Source organism: Anabas testudineus, chromosome 2, assembly GCF_900324465.2.
Source record: "Anabas testudineus chromosome 2, fAnaTes1.2, whole genome shotgun sequence".
In the NCBI taxonomy this organism is placed as follows: Eukaryota; Metazoa; Chordata; class Actinopteri; order Anabantiformes; family Anabantidae; genus Anabas; species Anabas testudineus.
The window spans coordinates 14,788,062-14,813,940 of record NC_046611.1 but is presented as its reverse complement, the minus strand read 5'-3'; the positions used below and the strand labels follow the sequence as shown (position 1 = coordinate 14,813,940).

The window sequence follows — 25,879 nt, the reverse complement described above, 5'->3', positions numbered from 1 at the left end:
CAGGTAAAGAATCTAAAGTTTTAATAATTATTACTCAAATTCAAACCAACCATTAGTTGGTCTCTACTTTAGTCAACACCTTTATCAACTTCTCTCTTCTCTCTAATTTTAGAAGCAGGAAAGTCAGGTAGTACCTTCTTGACAAATGTCAGCAAGAAAATGATATTGAAACTTTAAAAGATAAGATTTTAAAGATATTGCCACTCCCCATGCCTAATGGAAATCATACCCTTATTTTCAGGAGTCAAGAATAGTATATGGAGTAGAGGCGTTAGCAGAGTAAAGGTCATGTTGTTACCTAAATACAAAACACATATTCACTATACAAGTCAGGATGTATATATGCGCTGTATATGAATCAATTACTAATCTAAATCCTTTTCCCTATTTTGATTTTTTTTTTTCATTTAAGAGAACGAACAGAATATATATTATGTATTTTCTAATGTTTTCTGAAAAAGTTAGGGGTGTAAAGTTAAAAAAGTTGGGGTGGAATTATATTTGAGGACAATATGATGACATATTAGTCACAACATTAGACATTCGAGTGTTGCTGAGTATTACATTGTGGGTTGTCTGTCCTTTTACTTGCTAGACTAGCCACTGTTTTCATGTTCATTTCTACGGTATCTGTTAGTTAGTGGCTCCTAAAAGAAAAAAAAAAACTATACTTTTTAGAGCAGTAGTGTCATTTTTCTCTAGTTCCTTTCTTTACCATCATTCTTTACACTCTCTGCTCCATACAGCTCTGGAGTTACCGTCAAGCTGGAGCTGAGTCATTTTTCGGCATCGTTTTAAACCAGTGAGGGACTTGGCAACTTGTTTGTTTCTTCAGTTTTGTTTCTCCACTCTTGTTCTCTTTCTCTGCAGATTTCCGGTGAAACCTGTGGGAACAGATGTTTCTTCCCTTCGGATTGTTAGAACTCTTTTTCATATAGCAAACTGAATCGTCAGCTAAAAGGGTTTGTTAGTGTGTTTTGTGCTAACCTGCAGGAGTTCCTGACGGCTGGAGTTTTGCAGCCACTAAGAAATGACATTCCAAAAACAAGATAAAGCCTCTCTCTGGTCCACTGCAGAAACACACTGGGCACCAACCTAGCTGATGAAAGCTCAGAGACACCGTGTGAAAAATGTTAACTGGCACGTTCACAATGACATAGCAGCTGACTCTGGTCCACATGGACCATCTGTAGTGTTAGTATGACCAGGATTAATGATCATCATCAGTCCTGGACAACTGATATTCATTGTGGTGACGTACTATTAATATCTGTGTCAGTGTAACACGCTACAGGCGTGTTGAAAGCAGCGGATGAATAGAAGCCTCGTTCGTAAACTGTGGATGACTCTGGTCTCAACATGCTTCTCGTCTCTCTCTCTGTGTCTCTGGCTGCATTCCTATTGGCCGGCTTCCTGCTGTGATGTCACAAAAACAACACAGCTGTTTTCTGCTTCGCTCTGATTGGCTGATGGTTTACTTTGGGGGCAGTCCACTGGGCAGAGCCTCCACATCTGCACACAGACACACACACACACACACACACACACACACACACACACACACACACACACACACACACACACACACCTTCACTTCCCATGAAATGTTTAATCTCTAACACATCACTCATACAGCGCTTTATTTAGCAATAAAAATCAAAGTGATGCTTTTTCTTTTATAAGTTGTCACTCCTTGAATCTGTGTCCACTCTGTCTTATTATCACAGTATTAGCACCTCACAGTCATATACTGTGAGTGACTTTAATCTATCACAACTTTCTTTCTTTCTTTCTTTCCATCTGGTTTGCTCCCACTCGTTTCTCCCTGTGGTCTCTTCCTCCCTTCCTTCCTCTCCCTCCTCCCATCCTTCCCTCCACCATCCTCTGTCATCTGTCCTCTCCCACTCATGTATTCCCCCATACCCTCCCCCAAAACTTATTTCTACTCTTCCCCACGTCCCCCTGCCAATGCAAACGTCACACCTTCGTCTAATGTAGATTTTCGGTTTTAAATGTTACGGCCCCTAGTATCAGAGACTCTCTATAAAGTAGGAAGCTTTCTCTTCCTTGATTTAAATAATGGTAAGTGGGACTGAATCTAAAAGAAATGACTTAGGGGTGTTTTTATTGTCTCTTAGTCCTGTTACAAACAAAGACAATTTAAATGTAACTGAATGAGTTTTTATCTGGGAGTATTCATATGATATAAGTACACATGCACACACACACACACACACACACACACACACACACACACACACACACAGTTTGTTCAAGAACAGGTCTGATCTGTCAGGCTGTTTCTTGGATGATCCTCTGCTGCTGTATGGCACACTGCATATGAATGAAAGGCAAAGCTAACTTTCTGTCATCACCTATCTGACAGCGTGTAGGTGTGGCTTTTTTTTCCCTCACACGGAAATCGTAGTTCAGACAGTTTAGTAGTTTTGCTTCTTCCTCCCTGTCTTTCTGTTGTCATTGTTCAGCAACCTGCCCACTGTTTTGTTGCCTGCTGTTCTTTTCTCTCTCCTCTTTCCACTCACTCCAACCAGTCGAGGCAGATGGCCACCCACCCTGAGACTGGTTCTGCTGGAGGTTTCTTCCTCTAAAGGGAGTTTTTCTCCTTCACTGTTGCTTAGTGCTGCTCAAGTGGGGTTGTTAGGTTTTCTATTTAATTCTGTATACAGTTTTAAACCTTAAACACTGTAAAGTGCCTTCAGGTGACTTTTGTTTTGATTTGGCACTATACGTTTGAGGGATCTAATAAAAAAAAAAAAAAATCGTCTGTAATTTTAATGTATGTTCTTATCTGCTCTGTTCCGTAAGTAACTGTCAGTCATCAGCCCCTTGTGGCTGCACCTCCTGCTGGAGCTTTAAGTTTCTCATCGTCTGTCATCATTAGCAACATTCTTGGTATTGTCTGTATCTATTAGCATCCAGTAAAGCATTTACTGTCCTTCCTGATGACACGTTTCAAAACGTTTCCGGAATAGAACAGATTTTTTTCAATATATATATTTTTCTGTGGTTATTTTTTTTGTATTTTAGATGGAATAGTCTAACAAACCTCTCTTCCCCTTCCTGAAGCTGTTCAAGGTTCTGACAGTTTTTTATGACAAATGTGTTATAGTGTCTGTACATCTTTTCAAGTCTTCACAAATATAGTTTCATTTTTAAAATGACGCTCACAGTAGTTTTTATCGAACAAAAATCGCAACAATAGAGAATTTGTTGGGGACTGTGTTCAGTCGCAGCTACTTAGTAAAACAAATGACTCATTTGTTTTGTGACTGATTTAAGTCAAGAAAATGATCTGATCTCAACTATATAAGAACCTTTAAGGTTATCAATTCACTTAAAAGGAAAATAGAGTCAGGTGTTTCAATCAATAAGATGAGTCTGGGAGTGATTTAAAGATGAGACATATTGGTCTTCACTATCAAGGTCTGATCCTGACAACATGGAGTGTATCAAGGCTCGAACAAAGGAGATTTCTGGAGAGCTTAGAAGAAGAGTTATTGAAGCTCACCAGGGTGGAAAAGGTTACAGGAGAACAAGAATGAAGAGCAATAATGGTGTTCATGGCTGAGTTGCAAGGAGAAAGCCACTACTCTCCAAAAAGAACATTACTGTGTGTTTACAGTTTGATCAAACAGAAAGCTACTGGACCAATGTTTTGTGGATGGATGAGAACGAAGTAGAACTTTCTGGCTTGAATGAGAAGAGCTCTCTTGATTGCAGCATAGGAAGCTGTTACTAAAGCCATGGGTTCACATACTTTTGCCACATCATTTAAGTTTCCACAGTAAATACATGAACAAGTGTTATTTGTTTAATAGGGTTCTTTTTATCTGTTCCTTTTTTAAATTAAGCTGATCAGGTTGGATTTATTGAGGAAATAAAGGAGATTCTAAAGTGCTGACAAATTTTTATGCCCTACTTTGTATCAGACTTTGGATTCGCACACAGCACTCGTTAGGAGGAGACACTGCTTCCTAGTTTGGATCTTTTCATGTTGGCTGCAACTTGACCAAAAGTATCTGCATGTTGTTCAAGTTCATGCACATGCATGTCAGTGATCCAAACACCACCCTGCTACAGCTCATGAGATAAACCACGAATGAATCAGAGAGACAACGACAGAGGACGGACATGAAGAAACTGGATTGTTTAAATCCTTTTTATCCATCTTCCCTGTGCCTCCATCTTTCTGCTGACTCAGCGATAGCACAGCAGAGAAGACAGAGCCGTAAATCTTCACTGTTGTCGTCACTGTTTTGTTTTTCTGAGACTGAAAGTTTCCAAACCCTGCGATCCAGCAACCTCCTGGAACGCCGTGTGTGTGTTTGTGGACAGACAAACTGTTCCAGCTTTGAAGGTCAAACTGACTTATCTATCGCTGTCAACAGGTCAACTACCTCTCTACCATCCATCTCTCCACCTCACTCAATGTTTGCTTCACGTTTAAAGGAACAGTTCAACATCTTTTAAAATCCTCTTGAATCGATTTTTTTTGCCTGCGTGTCGTCCACAGATCCAGGACATGTTACCAGCTAAAATCTGATAGACGTGTTGGATCTTGTCACCGATGCGTCCTGTAATCAGCTGGATCCATTCAGCAAAGAGCTTAAACATGTACCTCTGCAATGAACAACTAATCTGATTTAAAGGCTGGTTAGTTTTTAAAATGGCTAAAAATAATGAGGCTTTTAGGGGGTAGAAGTTTATCAAATGGCACAAAACACATAGCTTCACTAACGGCTGAAGGCTTTTTCAATGTCTGCTAATAATTTTTCCATAATTGCTTAAAAGCCATCAAATCCATTTTCCATTATGAGGGCCTTTTAAATGATGGTGTAATGTCAGGTATTCCCTTAATTCTGTTTGCTAAATGATTCTAAGTGTCTGGGAAATGTAACTTAATATACTGCATTAAATCCCATCAATAAAATCCAAACAAAAAGAGCTTAGTCATCATAATTAATAGATAAATGGGTAAAAGATTAATTTGGAAAAGATGAAAGATGTTGCATTCAAGATATATTTTCCTTGTTCCAGCCGATTTAACAAACAAGAAACAACATGTAATCAGAAGCTTATAAAGTAATTACGCTGCTTTTGATTCAGTGAATCTGCAGCAAGATGGTTTTCTCATTTAAAAATGAAACTAACTTTAATCACCTTTCAACAATAAAGTAGATGCTTTTTTTGTTGTCGATCAGTAAATTAGTTTAGCAAATAGTCATTAGTTTTCAATAAGTCTGAAACAGAAATAAAGAGCACGCATTCTCTTTAACATAGTGTAGTTTGTGTGTCACAGAGGAAATGGAGCTGCATTAACTTTGTAAGGCTAACTTCAGGAGCGGTTGCACTTAGTGTGGGTCTCCCTCATCTGATGTCAGCTGTAAATATCAACCGCGTTCAAGAGAACAACAGACTGGATCTGGATCAGAGTCTATTCACATCACACATGATCATCCACCTGCCAGCACCGACTGACCCAGACGGAATCAGTCACCACATCTAAATCGCATTCATAATCATAATGTTTGACAAACACCCCACCAACCAACCCACTCACATACACACACGCGCGCGTCGTTCCACTCAACTTGCTTAGTTGTTTCTAAGTGAGACAAAGTTTTCATCTTTAAGGAGTTGGTTTGGTTTGGCTGCCGTCAGAGCTTCTGTTATTCCAGTGCACATGCTCAAGATCATTACCATAGCAACAGCCGATCAGATCTCAGAGATTAAAGAAGAATTTAACTGTTTCGTAATCTGTGAGCGATGGCAGGAGAGATAACACTCACACCTCCACCTACACCCTTATTGGCTCTTCACCTCTTCCTCTGTCATTGCAACATTCATGTTTGTCAGGAGGAATGTGTGTGTGTGAGAGAGAGAGAGAGAGAGAGAGAGTAGTGAATTAGCTGTAATGCACGAGGAGCTGCTGACTGCTCTGTAACACCACTGTCAGTGTTCAGACTATAATCTGTCAACATGTTGTTTCTCAGCCGTGAGGCTGAAGTTTCTCCACTTGTTGACAGTCTGAGTTGTCCAGTCATCTGAGTGAACTGATGGACCTGATTTTGAACCTGAACTAACCCTGTCTCAGGGTGAAATATTCACCTTTAAAGTCTAAATTGTTCAAATGACATGTATGAAAACTAATGGGAAGATCACAACATCTGAAACTGACATGGTGTCATTCTCTAGCGTGGACAGTTGTCTAACCATGTTACAATGTGAAGTATCTTACAAACAATCTTTAGCAGAGTAGAGACTCGGAGAGTACTTTAACAAAGTTACTTATAACATTAATGTTCAGTACATACTTTGTTCATTAAAGGTATTTGACATAGAAATCATCAGAAATAAAGTGAATTTTATCCAAACACTGGTGCAAACTCCATCTTATCATATGTCACTGTGAGTAGTCAAACTGAAAATCTGCCCACAGTTAGAATGAAGGCTGGAATTAGGACGTCCCTGTCCTCAACCTGTCCTCATCTGAACACAGTGCGGGGTGTAGGCAGTTTTTCGATGGTGTCTCAGCCCCCTCCTCTGTTCAGATAGTTCTCAGTCGTGATGTTATTGTGAGTTGATGCATCAACTCACAAAAGTCTCTGCAGTTCAACTTGTGTTCTGCAGCTGAATAGCTCAACAGAAACCCTGTGAATGTGTCTTCTCTCATTGTCCTCCTCAGCTTTCCTTTCTTTTCTTGTCTTAATTTATGTGACCCTCATTGAAGCGGCCGATCCCTCAGAGAGAAAGGAAGACGTTCGAAATGAAAGCGCAGTCAGAGCAACATGCGCACAGAGTGAATTCAGTGTGTTCTTCACAGAGCAGCAGGACAAAAATCCATCTTCATAAAAGATCAAAGGGGAGAGCAGGAGAAAATAGAGCAGAAGATAGAGAGTGATCCTGACCATGACCTTCATCCAGACATATTTCTGTTTCTCCTCTCAGACACAGAAACAAAAACACAGACGTAAAGATAGTTCACCCAAAACTCAAGTAAACTGGTTAATAATTAAAATTAAACCAGTAAAAATCTCAAGTCAGTCCTAAGTATCTTAATGTAACAAGCAGCGGCTGGGGGGCAGATGCCGAGTGTTGTGCAAATGACTTCTTGCACTTCTTGCATTTGAATTTAAAGTAACGTCTTACCTTCATTAAATGTGCCTTTGTAACAGAGTTTATCATAGAGTCACTACTCTGTTGTACCGACACAGTTCACTACTGTCAAAGTGCAGCGTTTCTTTCTTTAACAAACAATCTTTGGCTGAGAACTCAAACTAGTCTGCAGGGAAAACATCTCATTCAGTTTGAGTGTTCCCACTTTGAACATGGTGGTTTCTTAATAAAAACTAGAAGACAAAAGGCTGAATTAGCCATTTCTACCTTTAGATTGTACCTTTGTCAAGCACTGAACTGTGCTGAAAGAAAGAATTAGACAAATGTTACTGTTAAAGCAGAGGAGATCTGTGATTTAACAGAGCTCAGACTATAAAAGCAGGCACTGTATGAAATGCTTTTAAATGAAATAACAATCAATGGGTCCAGTCTTTGACCTGCCGTCACTTTGCCTGGAGCTTGAGTGCACAGCTGAAATCCTGCTGAGATTCAATTGTTCACTTTAAAATCAATAGGAGCTTTTGATTGTCCTGCGCAGCCATACAGTGAAAACACGCAGTGAAATGTCTGAGCTTAAACTGTTGTTAAAAGCTCATATTGATGTATTGTAACAGAGGCAGAAAACAGAAACATGACAGCTCTGTGGAGATGTTCAATGCGCATACAAATGATCAAGCTGAAGTGTAGTGCGTTTGGATGGTGATGCGTTCACTTACTTTTAAAAACACTAAGTAGGTAACACTGTTTTTTAGATGTATTTACAATTTCCCATTCATCTCCTTATCATTTGTTGCTAAATTCAGGTAAAATATAGAGCAATTAGTTGGTTTCCTTCCGGTTATTAAATAATCTTTGTCAAAAAGTAAATGAACCTCAGTACATAGTCAGTATGAATCTTTGTACTGAACTGTACAAAACAAGCTCGAGTTCACACTGGTGAGCTGTGTGTCGATCCTTCTTCTAAATCTAAACCTGTTTAATACAGAACCAGTCAACATGAAACTCAGACAGACTTAATGTTGTCCTGCAGCATGCCATAACAGCAACACAGTGGCCTTGTCTCTCACACACACACACACACACACACACTTCAGGAATGTCCCAACCAGCTGAGAATCAGCCGTGTTGTGGAACACACACTCAGCAGATATGAACCCCGCTGAGAAAATCTGTCTCACTTTGAATGTTTTTACATTAAATCACTGGAAAAGTCTGAACTGTAGTCTGTGAAACTGGTTCGTATGTTTTACAGTGGTGTCTTTAGTATATGCACTGTAAACATACAAACACCTGCAAGCAAAAAACAAGGTTATCACCTAGAACTTCTGCATGCTGACAGGTCCTCATAAGACAACGCAGTGGGTCTGTAAAAATCCTTTGCAGGACGTTTTTTATCCATTTCTTGTTTCATAACCTCTCATTGGAACATTCGGGCTGCTGCTATTGGCATAAATACAGAGGTTTTACATGTGGTTTTGCCTGAGTACAAACTTGAGACGTCACACTTTTTTTTTTCTCTCAGCTGTGTGAACAGACTTGTCAACCTGTCAGATGGAAGAAAAGCAGAACAAATGAATTTGCAATCCAAAACTAATCACTAAATATGCACAGTGGACATTTAGTTCAGTGTGTGGTGGAGTGTGTGCGTGTGTGGTGGAGTGTGTGCGTGGGTGTGGGTGTGTGTGTGTGTGTGTGTGTGTGTGCGAGCCCTGCCTGCAGCAGAGCGTGCAGGTCAGAGCGAGACTGTGCTTGTCTGTCAGACCGAAGCTGCTTCAATCTCGCTCTGTTGCCATTCAAGAAAAATTCCTTGTTCTTTTAACATAATAACTGTAGACGTCGTCCACTGGTGACAGACCGAGGACATGTCCACTGCCCTTTGCTGCAGCTGGAGTTTTACAAAATGCTCCAAGTTGATAACAACACAGATGAACTCATTTTTACTATCAGCCAACTGAGGTAATTTTCGTTCTAACCTAAAGTTAAACAGACTCTTCTGATTGGTGGAGCTGCAGAACGGAACAAAGTTCTGCAACAAGCAGACAGTCATTGTAAAAAAAAAGATGATCATGTCTACAAAATAATATAATTTAAATCTGTACGTCAATTTTATGTTGTTATGTTACTCAGTCTGGTTCTGTCAGCTGGAAAAAACACCTACTAATCACACCTCAGTAACTGGGAATAAGAATGAAGATGTCATGTTCCTACATAGCTACTTCCACCATCACCTCTCATTAGGTGCAGAAACATTTCAAAACTGAACATCTTTAATAGTTTTCACTTATCAATTAACTTCAAACAGAGCAGAAAAGAGAGGAAACCTAACAAGGCACAGCCACACTGCCTTTCTAAACAGAGTTTAATTCAGTTGATTCATTTTCCTCTGACAGCTCAGCTAATAAACCACTAAAATTATTACGTGAGTGGGCCTCATGTAATAACAAAGACATTAATATTCTGTGGTGTCAGTTATACTTTCCAATCAAGTATTAAATCCCAAATGCTGAAATTAGTTTTGTATTGTTAAGTTAAGATTAAGAGATCTGAAGATATGATTTAGTGATATAGTAATAAAAAAGCTTTAGGAAACATGAGCTCACGCTGAGATTTGCAGCAGGTTCCATGTGTGAAAACAAATCAAACTCTGCGTGAACTCTGACCCCCGGGGAGGTCCAGGGGTGACTATGAAAGTACACCAGTTGAACACGTTTCGATTCTCCTGCATCAAACACAGATTTCCCAGTTCCAGTAGAGACCTTAATCCTGCTAACAGTTTCTGAGCGCCATTATTGACATTCTTCACATTCCAGCTCTGAAAATCCCCAAATCTGCCCAACTGCTGCAAGCGTTCACGCCATATCGTCACCCGACGGCTGGACTGTCACTGCTGCTCCTCCGCAGATCGACTCGTGCGACTGGTTTAAGCTCTTGTCTCTACCATCTTAAACCTGCTGATACTTGATGCAGCGCTCATTGAATGTTGGGTGAAATAACATTGCACCTTGACTTGTGTGTAAAGCCAATATTGTGTAGTAGCCAAAAGTTTAGTAAAATATATTTAATAACAAAAAACTAATAAACGAGGACCAAGCAAGTTAAACAAGCTCTTATCCAGGAAGTGTAATGAGGTGTAATGGTCCTGAAACTGAGACCGAAACTGCAACACACCCCACTGCTATAGGATCCCCCATCTCCATCCTGCTACCAGCATGTTGGAGACATCCCACCACTCTCATGGTGGATTCTCCCGCATATAAATTCTCCCTGATGCCCCCAGATACGATACAATATCCCATAAATCTGACCTGTCACCTTTGTTCAGGATTTACACTGAGAAAGTAATGTGGTGTCTGAAGTCGAGTTAGGAAGATATGAGCTGCTGTGTTCAGGGACAATACAGAGTGTAGGTTATCTGTGTGGTGTAATAAGAAATATTTACAAAAACTAATCTTATTATGTAGAGGTAAGTCGGACTTATTGAACGAAGATACAGTATTTGCAGGAGGTTTTAGTAGATTTTTTCTATTTTAAATGACACAACATTAAAATATTGGGATGTTTTTTGTAGCTCAGCCTACTGAGTAAATCATTGTAATCAAGCTGTAATCTCTGCTCTCTAAAACTGTCAGTCCTCTCTTTCCTGCTGTTAAATTAAAGACATGTCAGCACTCGCTATGACTAGTTGACTCACTCATGCACTCGCCCCTTTTGTCAAACTGTGATGTTGAGCCTGCTAATGCCTACAGCTCATGGGAAATGGTGTTCTTTAAAGGCAAAGAACAAAAGACTAAATACTGGATAAACAATAGATCATTTTTCAGTGTTAGGGATCACGCGGAGTATGGCATTCAGTGTCAATATAAACAACAAGAAATGGTCACGTAACCATTGGTAGTTTGTGTCTCCTTCAGTCAGGATGTCTTGGCTTTGTGCACAGGCCTCTACATGCATATACCAGGGGTCAGTTGTCTCAAAATCCCTCCACACAGGGAAGGGACAGTTCGTCGTCTCTGCGGCTGACATAATAAACCACAACAGAATGTAGGTGATGATGATTATAAACTACACATGATCACTGACGACTCCTGGACTCAGTCAACTTGACCAAATATGTGCGTAAGTTCAGCTCCTCTCCTCCGCTGAACCACTGACCAATCAAACCCCCTAAGACGAAGCTGTGTTCTGTGTGTTTGAATCAGGCTGATTGTTGAAGTTTTCCGTCAATGCGGTTTGACTCATTATGCAAAAAACGTTGTCACGGTTACCGTGAGACTCCGGCGTATTCCTCATTGTTGCCAAAGATTTTCAATTAGCTGCTTCCAAGGAAACACACACACACACCGGCGTGTTCGGACACAAAGGCAAGTGCACACATTGCCAAGGTCTTTCCACGAAGCAAAACTCAGTGGGATCAAGGTTGACTGACACACAAACACAGCACATCTCTGAAAGCAGGCTGAAGGTTAGCTCGCCCTGGTCTTTGCACTCACGACAACCAGTGTTTCATCATTTACTGTAACTTAAGCGTCAACGTTCAGAATAAATGCAACAAATGAACAGTTCACACACGTTTGTAGTGATGACTGATCACTGGAATCACAGAAACAAGAACAGCTGCTGACTGTGCAGATCTGGGGTCCAATCAGACTCTTGAACACTAAAAACATTAAGCTGTTAAAACTTTAATCACCGACCAGGTCGATAGTTTCACGCCTAATCTCGATCATCTGAGCTTAAGACAAATTACAGTAACCAAAGCAACGAATGCAGCTACCACTGAGCAATAAACCTTGTCAATAATTCTGAAATCTAGAACCTCCTCACAGACCTGTAAAACCTCCTTAAATAGCTCTTGAATGTCCTCTAATTCCAAGGACCACTCCTACTTTGTCAAGGACCTCTTTAGCACCTAAAAGCCACCAAGAGAACTTTGTTGTGGAACCCTAAAGCTTCTTTAACAACCTCAGAACCTGTGATCAACCACTTGAACCTACTCAAGGATTTCTACAAAACGCCTCTTTAAAGTCCTCTGCCACCTTGAAGACAAACATCATGGAGTAGAACCACCACTAAGGTCCACGTCCTCAAAGACCTCAACAACCTCTGAAAATACATTGTGTCTAGACCTCCTAATCCTTGAGAACCTCATCAACAGTTCAAAGAGCAACAAATTCCTTTAGAACATCTTCAATATCTCCCTTCAATGGACCTCCTCCTGGACCCCTACCATGTTTTTAAGGATCTCTGCAACCCTGTCCAAGAAACCAGCCACCTTTAGAACATTTAAAGCGGTCAAATCATTTGCATTTGCAGATTGTGGAACAACTTTATTAAGACCAATGCATTTTGGTTCTTGGCCTTACGATAACGTTGTTTTCAAACTGTGTGCGCCCTCTCTGTCTCTCACCATAATAAAATTGTTGTTAAGACAATAAGTGAGTTGCTGTCAGCTGTTTTCACTTAGACAGAGCACACACACACACACACACACACACTGAGATAAGAGCCTAAACAGTCGAGCTCAGCGTTTCCTCCAGTCGTTCATTCATTTTTTTTATTGTTTCCTTCTTTCGACAAAACCTTTATCTCATCCCAACGACCTGATTGGTTCGAGATATTCACTCATCATCACTCTTTTTTTTTCTACTAACAGATCCTCTGGTCAGACAATCAGTTATCACAGTTCACATCTTCAAGAAGGTTTTCAGACACGTTCCACATTACAAACACAGTTACAAAACTAGACAAGAGACAATGAATAAAAGACAGTAGCTCCCCCAACTGTGGTGTATTGAGCAGCCGTTCAGTGGAATGACAGTAATTATAGATTTATGTGTTGATTAATATCGTTGTTGGACAGAGAACTGTCATTACGCTGCTTATTATTCCAAATCAATCAGGGTTTATGTTGGTGATTCTATTCGATTGCATGTTGCTTGCTTTGCAAAATTAGCAAGAATCAAAAAAGGCGAACATTTTGCAATGTTAATATTACAGTGAAGACACTCAGTGTAAATGGTCATTCCTTTAGTTAGTTTTTGTTTTTAATACCACAAACACTATATATACTGTTTATATATATTAGGTTATATAGTTGTCTTACCATATTATATAGATATACATCCTTCTGCAGCTTGTTGTTATTCCTGAGCAAACACAGCTTAAGTGTTATACTGTATAAAAACATTTAGCTTGATATTAGTTTATTCATCCATTTGCAAGAAATGAAGAGTGAGACTAAAGAAAGAGACTGCTGGTCGTACTATCCTGCAGACTGATCTGCTCTGAGAAAACCCCCGTCACCAGCTTCAAACTGACTTTTTCACAGTGGTTTATGGTTTATTCAACTGATTTTGTGCACTAGAAATGATGATTAGGACAATAAACTCAATAAACTCATAGCAGAGAACTCTGTTTTGACTGCTCCAGAAAAGTGAGTCTGTGACACGGACATGTTACATTTCTACCAGATTAACAATGAAATGCTGAAAGCAGCTTAGCCAGCAGTAACTATTTAAAAAGCATCTGAGCCACTTACTGGTACGACCAGGCACTAACTCTGCTGCCAACAAGCACCTGACTTTTTGTTGGATTAGCTGCTGTTTAGTTAGACAAGGACAATAAGATAGATGCAACTATTCATCCATTAGCTACACCCTCTTCAGGGTCACAGAGCTGTGCTGGAGCTGATCCCAGCTGACGCAGGTCTCTAGTCTATCGCTGGACAATCATTCATGCTGGACTCACACCTACAGGTCATTTAGAGTCATCAGTTAACCTGCACTTTGTTGGACTGTGGGAACAAAACCAGAGGAAGCACACGCAGGTACAGGACAACATGCAGACTCCAGACAGGCCCCGGTTGAAACTTCTTTATGTGAGGTGACGACTACACTCAGTCAAGATGTGAAAAATGAGCTTTAACAGTTGATCCACTCAGTAACACCGGTCCGTTAAACAGAAAGTATCAGCAAAATCTGGTTCGAGCTTCTCCGAACTTAATAGTCACTGGTTTTATTAGTCATCTCTGAAATATTATTTCACATCTTTGGATTTAAGGCTGAAGGGTGGAGAAAATGAGCTGAATGTTTGCGCCAAGTATTTCTCACTACATCGTCATGTTTTACAGACAAACTGACTCATTGATTAATAGAGAATTTTAGCAACCGATGATGCAAACGACCATTAGCTGCTGTTCCTAACTTATACATACTCACAGTGTTTTATTGGATGTTATAACCGTGTCTTAAACAAATACTGCGAGTACCATTCATGCAGAAATGATGGCGGTTGAGTTCTTTGATTATCTGTAATGATATAACAGTGTGCGTGTGTGAGTGTGCGTGCATGTGTAATCTGAGCCATCCTCCGTCTTCTGCTCTGTGAGGTTATCACTCCCAGTGGGGCACTTTGCTCTGATGTGTGTGTGTGTGTGTGTGTGTGTGTGTGTGTCTACTGCTGACAACACCCGACAGTCAATAACTACAACATCCAAATTAAAACATGTGGTCTGAAGCTGTTTTCTTTCTAACCACGAACAAGACAAAGAGACACAACGAACAACATCCTGATGACGTGTGTGTGCATAAAGTCGCACCTGTAGTGGAGCGAGTAACGTGACATCCACGGAGCCACCGTCTGGAGAGCAGCAACAATCTGAGCTGCAGATGTTTGGATATGTCCCTCTTTTTGTTTTCATCACTAAATTGTTGTAACGTTGTCCTCCTGTCAGATAAATTCTGTTTGACGGGTTAATTAAGGTCAAAAAGTCAAAGTTGATTTTCGTAAACACTTAATTAGAACTTAATTCTACACTAATTTAGAAGGAATGAGTCAGTTTGCAAATATCTGACAATTGAGCAATTGTTTTGGACATTTTCCAACAAAACTGGCAAACAGTGTAACGTGCTGTCATTAGAAATGAAAGTTGAATATCTTTGAGTGTTGAGTAAAATGACATCTGACTCTTCTTCGGTTGAGAAAAATTCAAACTGGCACTTTTCTGATTAACTAAATTCATTCTTACTAGAGAAAACAACAGGAAAATAGCTTCTAGTCGTAGTCGTTAATAGTTTTTCTCCACGGGAACCGTTTGGGAGATACACGGTTTCTAGCCCACAGCCACGCTGAGGACGTACAAGCTTGGAGATTTGGCTCAAACACAAAATAAGCAACTGAGGAAATGAACGTTTAATTGGTGACAAATGAGTCTGAATGAGCTGAAAATGTTTTTTATCCTCCCCGCGAGGCTCTGTTAGACTGAAGCAAAATTAACAATAACAATGATTTTCTCGGTATTTTCTTATTTAGGTTTGTCTGTGAGCTGGTATTCATGCATAAATCAACTTTATAAAAGCAATATTAGAATATTCTGACATATAACAACATAAAGCACTATTTTATCCTTGTGTCAGTTGTGTTTTATTTTGCTTCACAGCTTCTTAATAATCAGTAGATGATATTCCTCATCATCTAGACTTTAGGTAAAGACCACTGATTTCTGTTTTGTTTCTTTTACTTCATCCTCCACCTCTCTGTCCACACTGAGTCTGTGTCACTGCTTGTTAGGAGCCTACACTAATATTCACTTGGCTCCATTCATCCACAACACGCTTCTGACTAAACTGGTGTTTCAGGCTCTGAGCAACGACTTTATGTGGATTTGATCTGTGTCACAGTTGAATGTTAATGTAATTCCTGGAACTTTAAAACATTTTAGTGTCAATTTAAGTTTGATAGTGTTTCTATTAACTTTGCCCAAACTGAGCAGCAGCTGTTTTACAGTAAAACAACACAATTCAAATCTCACTGAGTCCTGTGCAGAAACTTAGGGGTGGTGTTTAAATAGTTAAAATTGCAAAAACACAAAACTTGATTTACTCTTCCAGCAGCCTAACTTTCAGTGGCTCCCTCCCGCCCTGACTCGCTCTCGCCCCGGGCTCAGTCCTACCTCTCCTGCCGGGACTGGTGCAGCAGCAGCGGCCGAGCAGCAGCAGCAGCAGCGCCGCTCCGCCCCCGGAGAAAAACTTCATGGTTTTTAATTCAAATCCTCAAAGTTTGGATCCTGATGTGATGGAGACTGAAGTCAGAGCGGATCTCCATGTGCAGCGGCAGCGGCGGTGTCAGTGGTGGAGGTGGTGTCAGTGGTGGAGGTGGAGGTGCTGTGTGTCTGTGCTGAAGGCTGGAGCCTGTCTGACAGCTCCTGCTGGAGCCAACGAGACTCCGCAGAGAAGCACACACCTCCTGCACCTCCTGCACCTCCACCTCTCTCTAATGCGATTTCCACTAACTTTATTGACGTGACACGTAAATCAATTTGTGCAGGCAAAGAATTGTTATGTGATTTTAGTCCATTTAACTGATTTAAGACAATACATGAAACTTCTCAGCTTCTTTTTATTGACGGTTTTCAGTGTCCTAATTCAAATGGCTGTTCAATGTGGAGTTTGAACCTGCATTTTGCAATTCAATATAAAAAAGTGCCCATTCAATCCTCCGTTTATTTGATTAGATGTTTTAAATAAAGTGAAATCAGTAACATTTCATATAACCAGGCTCTGTCTGTGTCAAAACCCTAGTGGAAGTGTGATCTGTCAGTCCTCTCATCAAGGCGGGTCCACACCTGCATCTCCCCCCTCTCTGCCCTCTGATTGGCTAACTTTAACCCTAAACTAAACAAACCTAACCAATGAGACTGAGAACCAGCAGTCGGGAACCCAGAATATGAATAAGAAAGATGACACAACTGTCTAAAGATATGAATCTGTGGTCACAATAACTCATATAATACTTGATTTCACAGTGAGGACAGCGAGCAGCTGCTTACATCTGATCTTCGGAGTAAATAAAGTGATTTACTGACCTGGATCCAGTCAAGATAAAGACAATGAGCAAAGCAACCTTCACTTCAATTGGAATTGTTTCCTTCAGGGGCCCCCTGGTGGCCGCGGGGCCCCACAGATACTCATGAACCAACCTTTACCAGCAACTATAATTATATGTTTGTGAAAGGTCCTAGAATAAACTATTGACGATGACTGATTATCAAGATGTCACAAAATAGTTCCCCCCTCTGTTTCCCACTCGGAGGTGACGTATTTAAATGTCTTTTTCTCTGTTTACTTCGAGATCACAGAGGAGAAATGAGGTCACATTATATTTAGATTTTTCTGGAGAAGAGGTGCTGGGAATTGAACCACCAACCCTTAGTAGTGGACGACCTGCTTTACCTCCCTTTTCCTTGTAGCAGTTTTATTAGTTCAAACGATTCTTCAGTATTTCATTCAAGCAATAATCATTTCTTAGTGAAAGATTTTTGACCAAATCAAAGCAGTTGTAGCAGAAAGTAATGGATTGTTTTCTTTGTGAGCATTTGACACAATCGTCCATTGAACCCATGAAAGAAATAAAGCAACACTTGTTGAAATCTGATCGTTCCGACTCGCCGCTCCCTCGTCTAAAAAAAAAACAAGACGATGCTGCAAAGAAAAAATGAAAACAAAAGATCAGTCGTGTGTGAACTGAATAAAGCAGCTGATGTCATGCACAAACACAGATGACTATAATGAATGAAACAACAATATGTGATCAACCTGAACAGACAATGATTGTTCAGAAACCTGCAACCGCATCAGCAAATATTGGACAGGCTGTTCCTCTCTGTCTACAGCTGGCACGAGGACACTTAACTTGAACTTTGTGGTTTTTCTGGGAAGCCGGAGGATTATTTGTTGATTTTTTTCTTTAACGAATGTGCTGGTAATTTTCTCCATTTGTAAATTTAAATGTGAGTCAAGTCAGAGAACAATGTCAGTGCAATGTGACGTCTTCAGGTTATTTCATATCAGTTCAAAATAACATTTCTCAACACAAGATTGTAAAGAATTCAGGTCTTTCATCATCTACAGTTCATAATATTGTAAAAAGATTCAGGAACTCTGGGAAAATCTTAGTGCGTAATGGCCAAAGGTAGAAACCAGTGTTGAATGTGTGTGATCTTCAAGCCCTGATTGCATGAGAAACCATCATAGCTCTGCAGGCTTAGGTATTTGGAAAACAACTGTCACTTAATGTGCACACTAACACACTAACACTGCTGCATCCAGAAATGCAACCTGAAACTCTGATACTCAAGGAGGAAGCCAAACAGCGGTTCTATGCAGAAGAGCTGCAGAGGTTCTGGGCTAGAGCTGGACGATCCAAAAGACATGGAACACATGTTCTGCAGTTGGTATTTCAGCTTGTGGCTTCATGGAGTGCATGTGTTTGCAGCCCTGACATGTCAGAGTGGAGCCCAGGACACAGAGACGCAGTCTTACACACCTCTCTGCAGCTTCCTTACAGCAGTCACCCCCCAAAAACTATCAAAACCTGTTTGTGTCTGCTCCCCAACCACATAAATTATTTATATCAAAAACTAACCCAAGAGGAGAGATTTATAAGAACCTAATACAAATAAAGACGACTCCTCTCTCAGAACAAAAAATAAATAAATAAATAAAGAAAACAATGTAATGTGGACAGTTAAATATCAGATCTCGCTCGTCTAAATCCCTGTTAGTAAATGATTTGATAATTGACCATCAAATAGACTTATTCTGTCTTACTGAAACCTGGCTGCAGCAGGATGAATATGTCTCTCTGAATGAGTCGACCCCCTCAAGTCATATTAATTATCATGTTCCTGGAATCACACGTCAGGGTGGAGGAGTAGCAGCAATCTTCCACTCAAGTTTATTAACATAGCTTGAATTTGTTAAGGAGCCTCACTCTGACCACTTTTAATACCATTTGAATTTACTTAACTTCAATTCAACTGAATTCAACTTAACTAATAAAATCATTAGTGAGAAATAATTGATCACATCCTCCCTGCAGCTGGCCTGGATGGACTCGCATCAACAGCCCAAGATTCATTTGTAAGAATGGTCACTAACAATCTTTTCTTAACAGACTTCTCTCTAAATCTCTATTTGTCTTGTTAGATCTTAGTGCTGCATTCGACACTATAGATCACAACATTTTATTACACAGACTGGAACATGTCAATGGGATCAAAGGAACAGCACTAGAGTGGTTTAAATCATATCTATCGGATAGGTTCCAGTATGTTATCAAGTCTTCCATCCACACAAAAGCTAGTTCGACGGAGTTCTGTAATTGTGCTTGGGCTTCTTTTTCGCTTTATGTATGCCCCCTTAAGTAATATTATTAGGAAACATTTTATAAATTTCCACTGCTATGCAGATGATAGCTATACTTTATGAAACCAGAAGAAACTGATCAATTAGTCAAACTTCAAGCATGCTTAAAATACATAAAGGCCTGAATGTCCTCTAATCTTCTAATCCTAAATTCAGACAAGACAGAAGTTATTTTGTTATGTCATCTTTCCCTAGATGACATAACATTGACCTCAAGTAATACTGTAAGAAATCTCTGAGTTATCTTTGACCAGGATATCTCCTTTATATCATACATAAATAAAATCTTGCTGCTTGTTGTTGTTGTTTTTTGTTGCCTGCTGTTCTTTCCTCTCTCTTCTTTCCACTCTCCAACTCTAACCGGTTGAGGCAGATGGCCGCCCACCCTGACCTTGACCCTGAGTTTTTCCTCTCCACTGTCTCCTAGTGCTGCTCAAGTGAGGTTGTTGAGTTTTCTATATAATTCTCTATAGTTATATTTTGTAAGATCTTAAACATAAAAACACTGTACAGTGCTTTGAGTTTACAGATAGATCTGAATTGAATTGAGCCTCATGAAGAGCAAAATCAGGGAACAGCGACCACAGGCTGCTGAGAAGAGGAAGCCTTGCATCCAGCAGGAATGGGCAAATATTCCACTTGCAAAACTACAGTAGTAGTAGTATCCTCTGTCCCCAAATGATTAGTATAATGTGATATCACACTTTATTTGGGGTGTTGCACCATCAAACTGAACATTTGCTTCAATTGTATGTTATACTTATAACATACAATTATGTTGGTCTGTGAAAACACTGAAGATATTTTCTCTAATCTTTGGACATTGACCTTATGTCAGAGTTACATTAGATTCTTTGTTAATCTCACCCATATTTGTTGTTACTATTTGTTAGCTTTTGGCTCCTGGGTTTTGCACAGTCTAATGGAAGTGCTGAAAAAATAATGTTTACTGTATATTGAAGTGAATCTAAAATTTTAGAAAAATGTGATGTGTCAACAACTTTCCCTTCAAGCGCTTTGTCCTGCTTCTATAATTCTACAATTGTTAGTTCTTTATTATTTATTAGGAATAGTTCACTTGGTTCATTTCTCTAAATCATACAGGGTTTTAAAAGTCCATTTGCAGAGCTTTTTTTCATATCATTATATTTTCTGTATTTACACTGATTGCATTAAGTCTTTTTGTCTTTTCAGTCCGACTCGTTTAAGACCCATCTGATGCACAGCTTTGTTTGTCCAGCATGTGTTTTCATGTTAATGGGGTCACTGATTTCATCCACAATGCAGCATTTTCTGTATCCATAATTAATAACCGACTACTTAGTGTGTGTTTTTCTCTTGTTGACTTACAATTCCTGCGTGTGCAGATGCTGCTTCTTGCCAACAAAGCATCTGTGGAGAACGAAAAAAGCCCCTTAATGGCTTTTATTGCTCATTTGTCCCCAATAAAAACTGACAGTGTGTCACCGGGCAGAAACAGCACAAATGTGGGTCATAACTAAAACCAGCACCTGACTCTGCTCACCTGAGAGTCACGGGGATCAGGTTGAAAAATGCTCACGTGAAACCGAGGACTTGTTCTTCACACTGTGTCTCATACACTTGCTCGGTGGATGCAGCAGAAAACAGCTGCAGCTTTTATCTACAATACTATTAGTTTTGACATTTACTATGATAAACACACAACATATTTTTGTCATGAAGAATCAACCTGAACTTTACCTGAAGCTGACGACAAACCAGTCAGACCAGTAGTTATTTTTATCTTGTCTTCTTACATGTCGTCTCTTCAGTACATTTGTCTTGACACAGAGAGGAGGTTTAATTTCACTTCCCGAAGAAGGTTCTGTGATTCTTCACGTAACATTAGATAAATAAAATGTTGGGATAAGATTTCATGCCAACACACACACACACACACACACACACTGAGATCGGGTTGTGATTCAATCAGTGTGTGACATTTGAAATGTCTCAACATGCCTTCTGCAACAAGTTTCAACTCTATCCCAAACACATTCACACATGCACATACACATTATCTGCGTTATCAACCTCAGAAAATGTCTGGACCAGTGAGAAAACAGCAAATAGTGATGACTTCACCACATCCCAGAAAGTTACAGTTCATGGGAATATTTCTTGAGAAAAGTCTTACCTTTTATAGCATCTGCTGTCAGGTCTGTTCCAGCCTGTCAACGACCGTCCGACAACCTGCAAAAGTTTAACATAATAAGTTTTAAAAACAATCTAAAAAAATATGGATTAGCATCACTGGCAATGTTCATAGCAGCAAAGTTTGAACAGACACAGTGAGAGAGCAGCTGGTGAACACAATGGGGCATTTAGCAACTAAAGAGCAGGCATTTCTCTCAGGGGGGTGGTGGAGACCAAAACAAGAGATATAGGAGAACAAATGTTTGGTTTTAATTTATTATCTGGGCATAACTGCAACTTCAAATGATCATGTTGTGTTGCAACTGCAATAGCATGTCTTGTTTCTACTGGAAACGTGGATTTAAAAAAGTTGTGTACTACAAATTGATATTTACTGAATCATGCTCCTCCTAAAACTGTACTTGATTGTGCAAAATAATGTTCTGTGTTTACCTAAAATTGCAGTTTAACACCTGGATGTACAGTACCTGCCAGGTTTAAGACATGACAACTAGACTGGAAAACAAGTCCTACTCATTCAACCCTATTGCCCTGATGGTGGCTGGCGTGACAGATTTTTCAGCATCATGGAAATGCCCCTTTGTGGTTTCAATTATAGAACAGCCATTTAATCAACATGTGATCACATTGAGCTTACTTGGTTACGTTTAGTAAAAAGATTGTGGTTGACTTAAAATCAGAACTTCTTAACATTACATGGCCTCCTGGTCTTAACAAATAGTTAACATTGTGGAGTGGTCATGGGTAAAAATCTGATTACTTCACACTTTCTCTCCTACAGAATGGATCAATCAGCCACAATCACCAACATTACAAAGAGGAGATGTCACTTTAAAACCACAGGATGTGACTAGAAATATGTTCAGGGAGGGCTGGGGGCAGCAGGGTGGAGGTCAATTTAACATGATTATTGCACTTTTCTATGTAAAAAAAAAAAAAACAATATCTCTGGAAGAATCTTGATTTGGTTTAACGAGGACGATCATCTTTTCTGAGCTTTGACACACAGTCTAAACAGAAACAGAAGCAAAGAAATTTAACAGTAAAAGATGTTGCAGGTCTGTTTTACATGAATTCACTCACTTTGTGCTTTCAAAATGACATAATCTGGTAAACATCACATGGAAACACCTGAGCTGCTCACAGCTGTACTGTAAAACGGGGCTGGTGATTATCATCTTCATTCTTTCTCTGGTTCCCCGTTCCGTGCTCTGGAGTTTTCCAACCGCGGTTGTTGTCGTTGTTCTGCTCTCAGTTAAACCAGGATTAAAGATGACATGCAGCTTCCTGTGTTACATGTGTTTGCAGGTGGAATCAGGTTAATTGACTGAGAGCTTTCAGTGGAAAATAATCGAGGAGGGGTGGAGAACTACAGGGACGTGAAGAGCGGGAAGAAAAATAGATGGAACAATGAAAAAAAAGAGGGCTGTTATATCACATCAAGGACTCAGAGGAAGAAACATGCTGATCATCACTTCTGATGCTTAAAAAGACAACTCAACTTTTATCTTTTTGTGTTTTGTGTGTATCATTTGGAAGAAATTGTTCTGAAACAAACATCTGCTGCTGCTCATTTCTTTCCAAAATTAGTATCATCTTTAATCAGTCATTTCAAACAAATTGTGAAAAACATCTTTAGCTTTTAACATGCTGAACCTGAAAAATCAGAACACACAGTTCTCCATCTATTACGATGGAGTTTGATGCTGCTGAGAAATCCCCATTTTTCCAGAACAGACATGATCTCTCGTTTTCTTCTTGTTCTTTCGAGGTAACGTCTTTGCACACTTATAGAATATAAACATGTGGAATTAAGTGTTCCCCAGTGTTTCAGTCAGCCGCGTGTTGATGTTTATCTGTGGGTTCAAGGATAGTTTAACCCGAAAACACTGAGAGAGGAAGAGAAGACAACAAAGGAATGAAGGAGGAGAGTAAACTAATTAGCCCAGATGGTTTAGCAAAACACCTGCCCCTGAAGGTGAGGATTAAATGTACTCTCTGTGCCTCTGTGTGTGTGTGTGTGTGTGTGTGTGTGTGTGTGTGTGTGTGTGTGTGTGTGTGTGTACAATCAATACCCACCATTACGAGTGAAAATGTCCTCGGGCAAAACATTGACCTCTCACTCAGAGAAGAGCTGCTGTGTGTTCTGCACTTTGTCGTATAAATGAGGAATAAAATCAGTGCAGCTCTTTGTTTCCTATTCATTGTGTTTCTGCATCACTGGACATTATTTATTTATTAATATGACAGAGCTTCAGCAACAGGATTAAAGGATAAAAACAGACTTGTGGTAAAAAGAACGACTGAACGCTTTAGTATTGTTAGTTATTGTAGAAACATCACACAGTTTTTATGTCTAACCGTGAAGCAGTTTTACTTTTGCTATTTCTTGTTATATTCCTCCTCTGAAAGAGGCAGAGTTAAGTCCACTGTGCAGTAGACGGGACATAAACTGTTCAGTCTCCAAACATGGGCTGCAGAGAGAAACAGGAACGCAGCCGCTGGTCAGATCAGTAGCTGTGGTTCAGAAAGTGGTTCGACTGCACTCACCAGTTAGAAAACTGATTCATAAAGGAATGAAGGTTACTCCCGACAAACACCCAGTCCATCACAGGCCTGACAGAGACGGACATCCATCCATTATCTAAACCTCTTATCCTGTTGAGGGTTTCAGTACTTGAGCCAATTCCAGCTGTCACTGGGTGAGAGGTGAGGTACACCCAGGGCAGGTAGCCTGTCCATCACAGCGCTGACAGGCAGAGACATTAAACCCTTCACACTCACAGGTCTTAAATGTCTTTGTACTGTGGGATGGAAACCAGAGTACACGGACAAAACCCACAGACAGAGCGCACAGAGAGGAACAGTCAGACCAGAGTTAAGTCTGTTCATCCAGTGCAGCAGCTGTTGAGACGTGAAAAGAACATAAAACACTTTCTCTGAATTATTGTTTGAATTTGATCCACGATTTAACGTTTGAAGACAAATTGAATTGAAAAAGAGTTTCTAACCTGATTCTAGATTTTAAGGTTGTATGTTGAGTAGCTTTCTAAATGAAGGCAAACTGATACCATTTTTAAAATCTAACACCAAGAGTTAGACTGAAATCTGTAAAAGAAAAACACTCAGCAACAAACAGCCACAGATCCACAAAAGAGCGAACTGGACTTGTTGAAGACTGATGTGTAGAGGAAAGACGTGAGAATGAACTCTTAAGTGAGATTTAATCCAGGTGTTGATGAACTGCTGCCAAACACTGAAATGAAAATGAGACGACTAAACGTCTGTTTCAGAATGATGCATTATGCATATGTGGAGGGAAAATGATGTGATTTTATTAATATTATCTGCCTGACCTCCACATATATTATAAAGTCATGTCTCATATTCACTTTTATATCTGAACGTTGCTTATGTTGCATGTAAACCATCCGATTTTCATTTGATGATGAACAACAACTGTAATCTGTCTGTATTTAATCTGTATTTTGAAAGAATAATGTCAGCTGTGGGCTTCCGTACACGGTGTGTTGAACACAACAGTGACAGATGTATTAATGGGTGCTGCAGTTAAAGGAGCAGTACACAGTTTCTCCCCTTTCCTACCACAGTTTTGCAGACAGGTAGCTCCCCCTGCTGGCTGTAGCCTGTCAGTGAAATGTCTTTACTTCAGCAGATATTTAAATGTTTCAGGCTGCTTGGATTGAACTATAAGAAAAATACTTTTATATATCTGTTGGCAGTTTGATTACAAGTGAAAACTATCGTGTTCACAAATTTCTCTGAATTATTTTATTTCCTCCATCTGGTCAAATATTACGATTTGGTTTGAAGTTTCAGCAGAATACAAACTGATCTAATGATGTATATCCTGCATTTTTACAGCACTTATAGTCCTTTTAGATCATCTGTGTTTCAGAAAGAAAGAAGAGGAATGAAAGGAGGAAAAGGATGCAGCAGTTTGTGGTTACAGGAATAATCTGTGTTGAAATGTCTGTGAAGACTCTGAAACATCAGGATTTGTTGAACTTCTCAAAACCAAACGAACAGTCAGCACATTGAAATTATATCACACTGTTTTCTGAGTTGCACTGAAATCAAAGATCTTTAGCTGCACAAATTGAATCTTTTCCTGTGGACACTGAGTTTAGCAGATGTAGAAAAAAATGCTGTGATTCCTAAAACACTGCATGATATAGATGTTAACGGTGATTTATCCTTATTTTAAATGTGAAAAACAAACCTTGTGAACCCGCTGGACTAGGTCTATGTTTGATGATGATATTCTAATGTGCCTGATTGATTGATTGATTTTATTCTTCCCCCAAGCATGTTGGTCCTGCTTGCCTCTAATGATATTG

General features: G+C 39.7%; 3 protein-coding genes across 5 annotated transcripts in view; 2 read left to right on the top strand and 1 right to left on the bottom strand.

Annotated features, from left to right (window-relative positions):
• LOC113163507 (melanoma receptor tyrosine-protein kinase-like) overlaps positions 1 to 16,343 on the bottom strand; it is a 33,513-nt gene extending 17,170 nt beyond the window's left edge. Inside the window, exon 1 of one of the 2 annotated variants that reach the window (XM_026362229.1) lies at positions 16,088 to 16,343. In XM_026362229.1, the coding sequence (XP_026218014.1) occupies positions 16,088 to 16,169 (82 nt within the window). In that variant the 5' untranslated portion in view covers positions 16,170 to 16,343. Of the gene's footprint in view, positions 1 to 758; positions 948 to 16,087 lie in introns of those variants that run through there. The other variant, XM_026362230.1, reaches the window with a different exon arrangement.
• LOC113163505 overlaps positions 1 to 25,879 on the top strand; it is a 1,294,879-nt gene that overhangs the window by 1,023,231 nt on the left and 245,769 nt on the right. The gene's annotated exons all lie outside the window — the stretch shown is intronic.
• LOC113163500 (NACHT, LRR and PYD domains-containing protein 12-like) overlaps positions 1 to 25,879 on the top strand; it is a 664,684-nt gene that overhangs the window by 517,286 nt on the left and 121,519 nt on the right. The window lies entirely within an intron of this gene.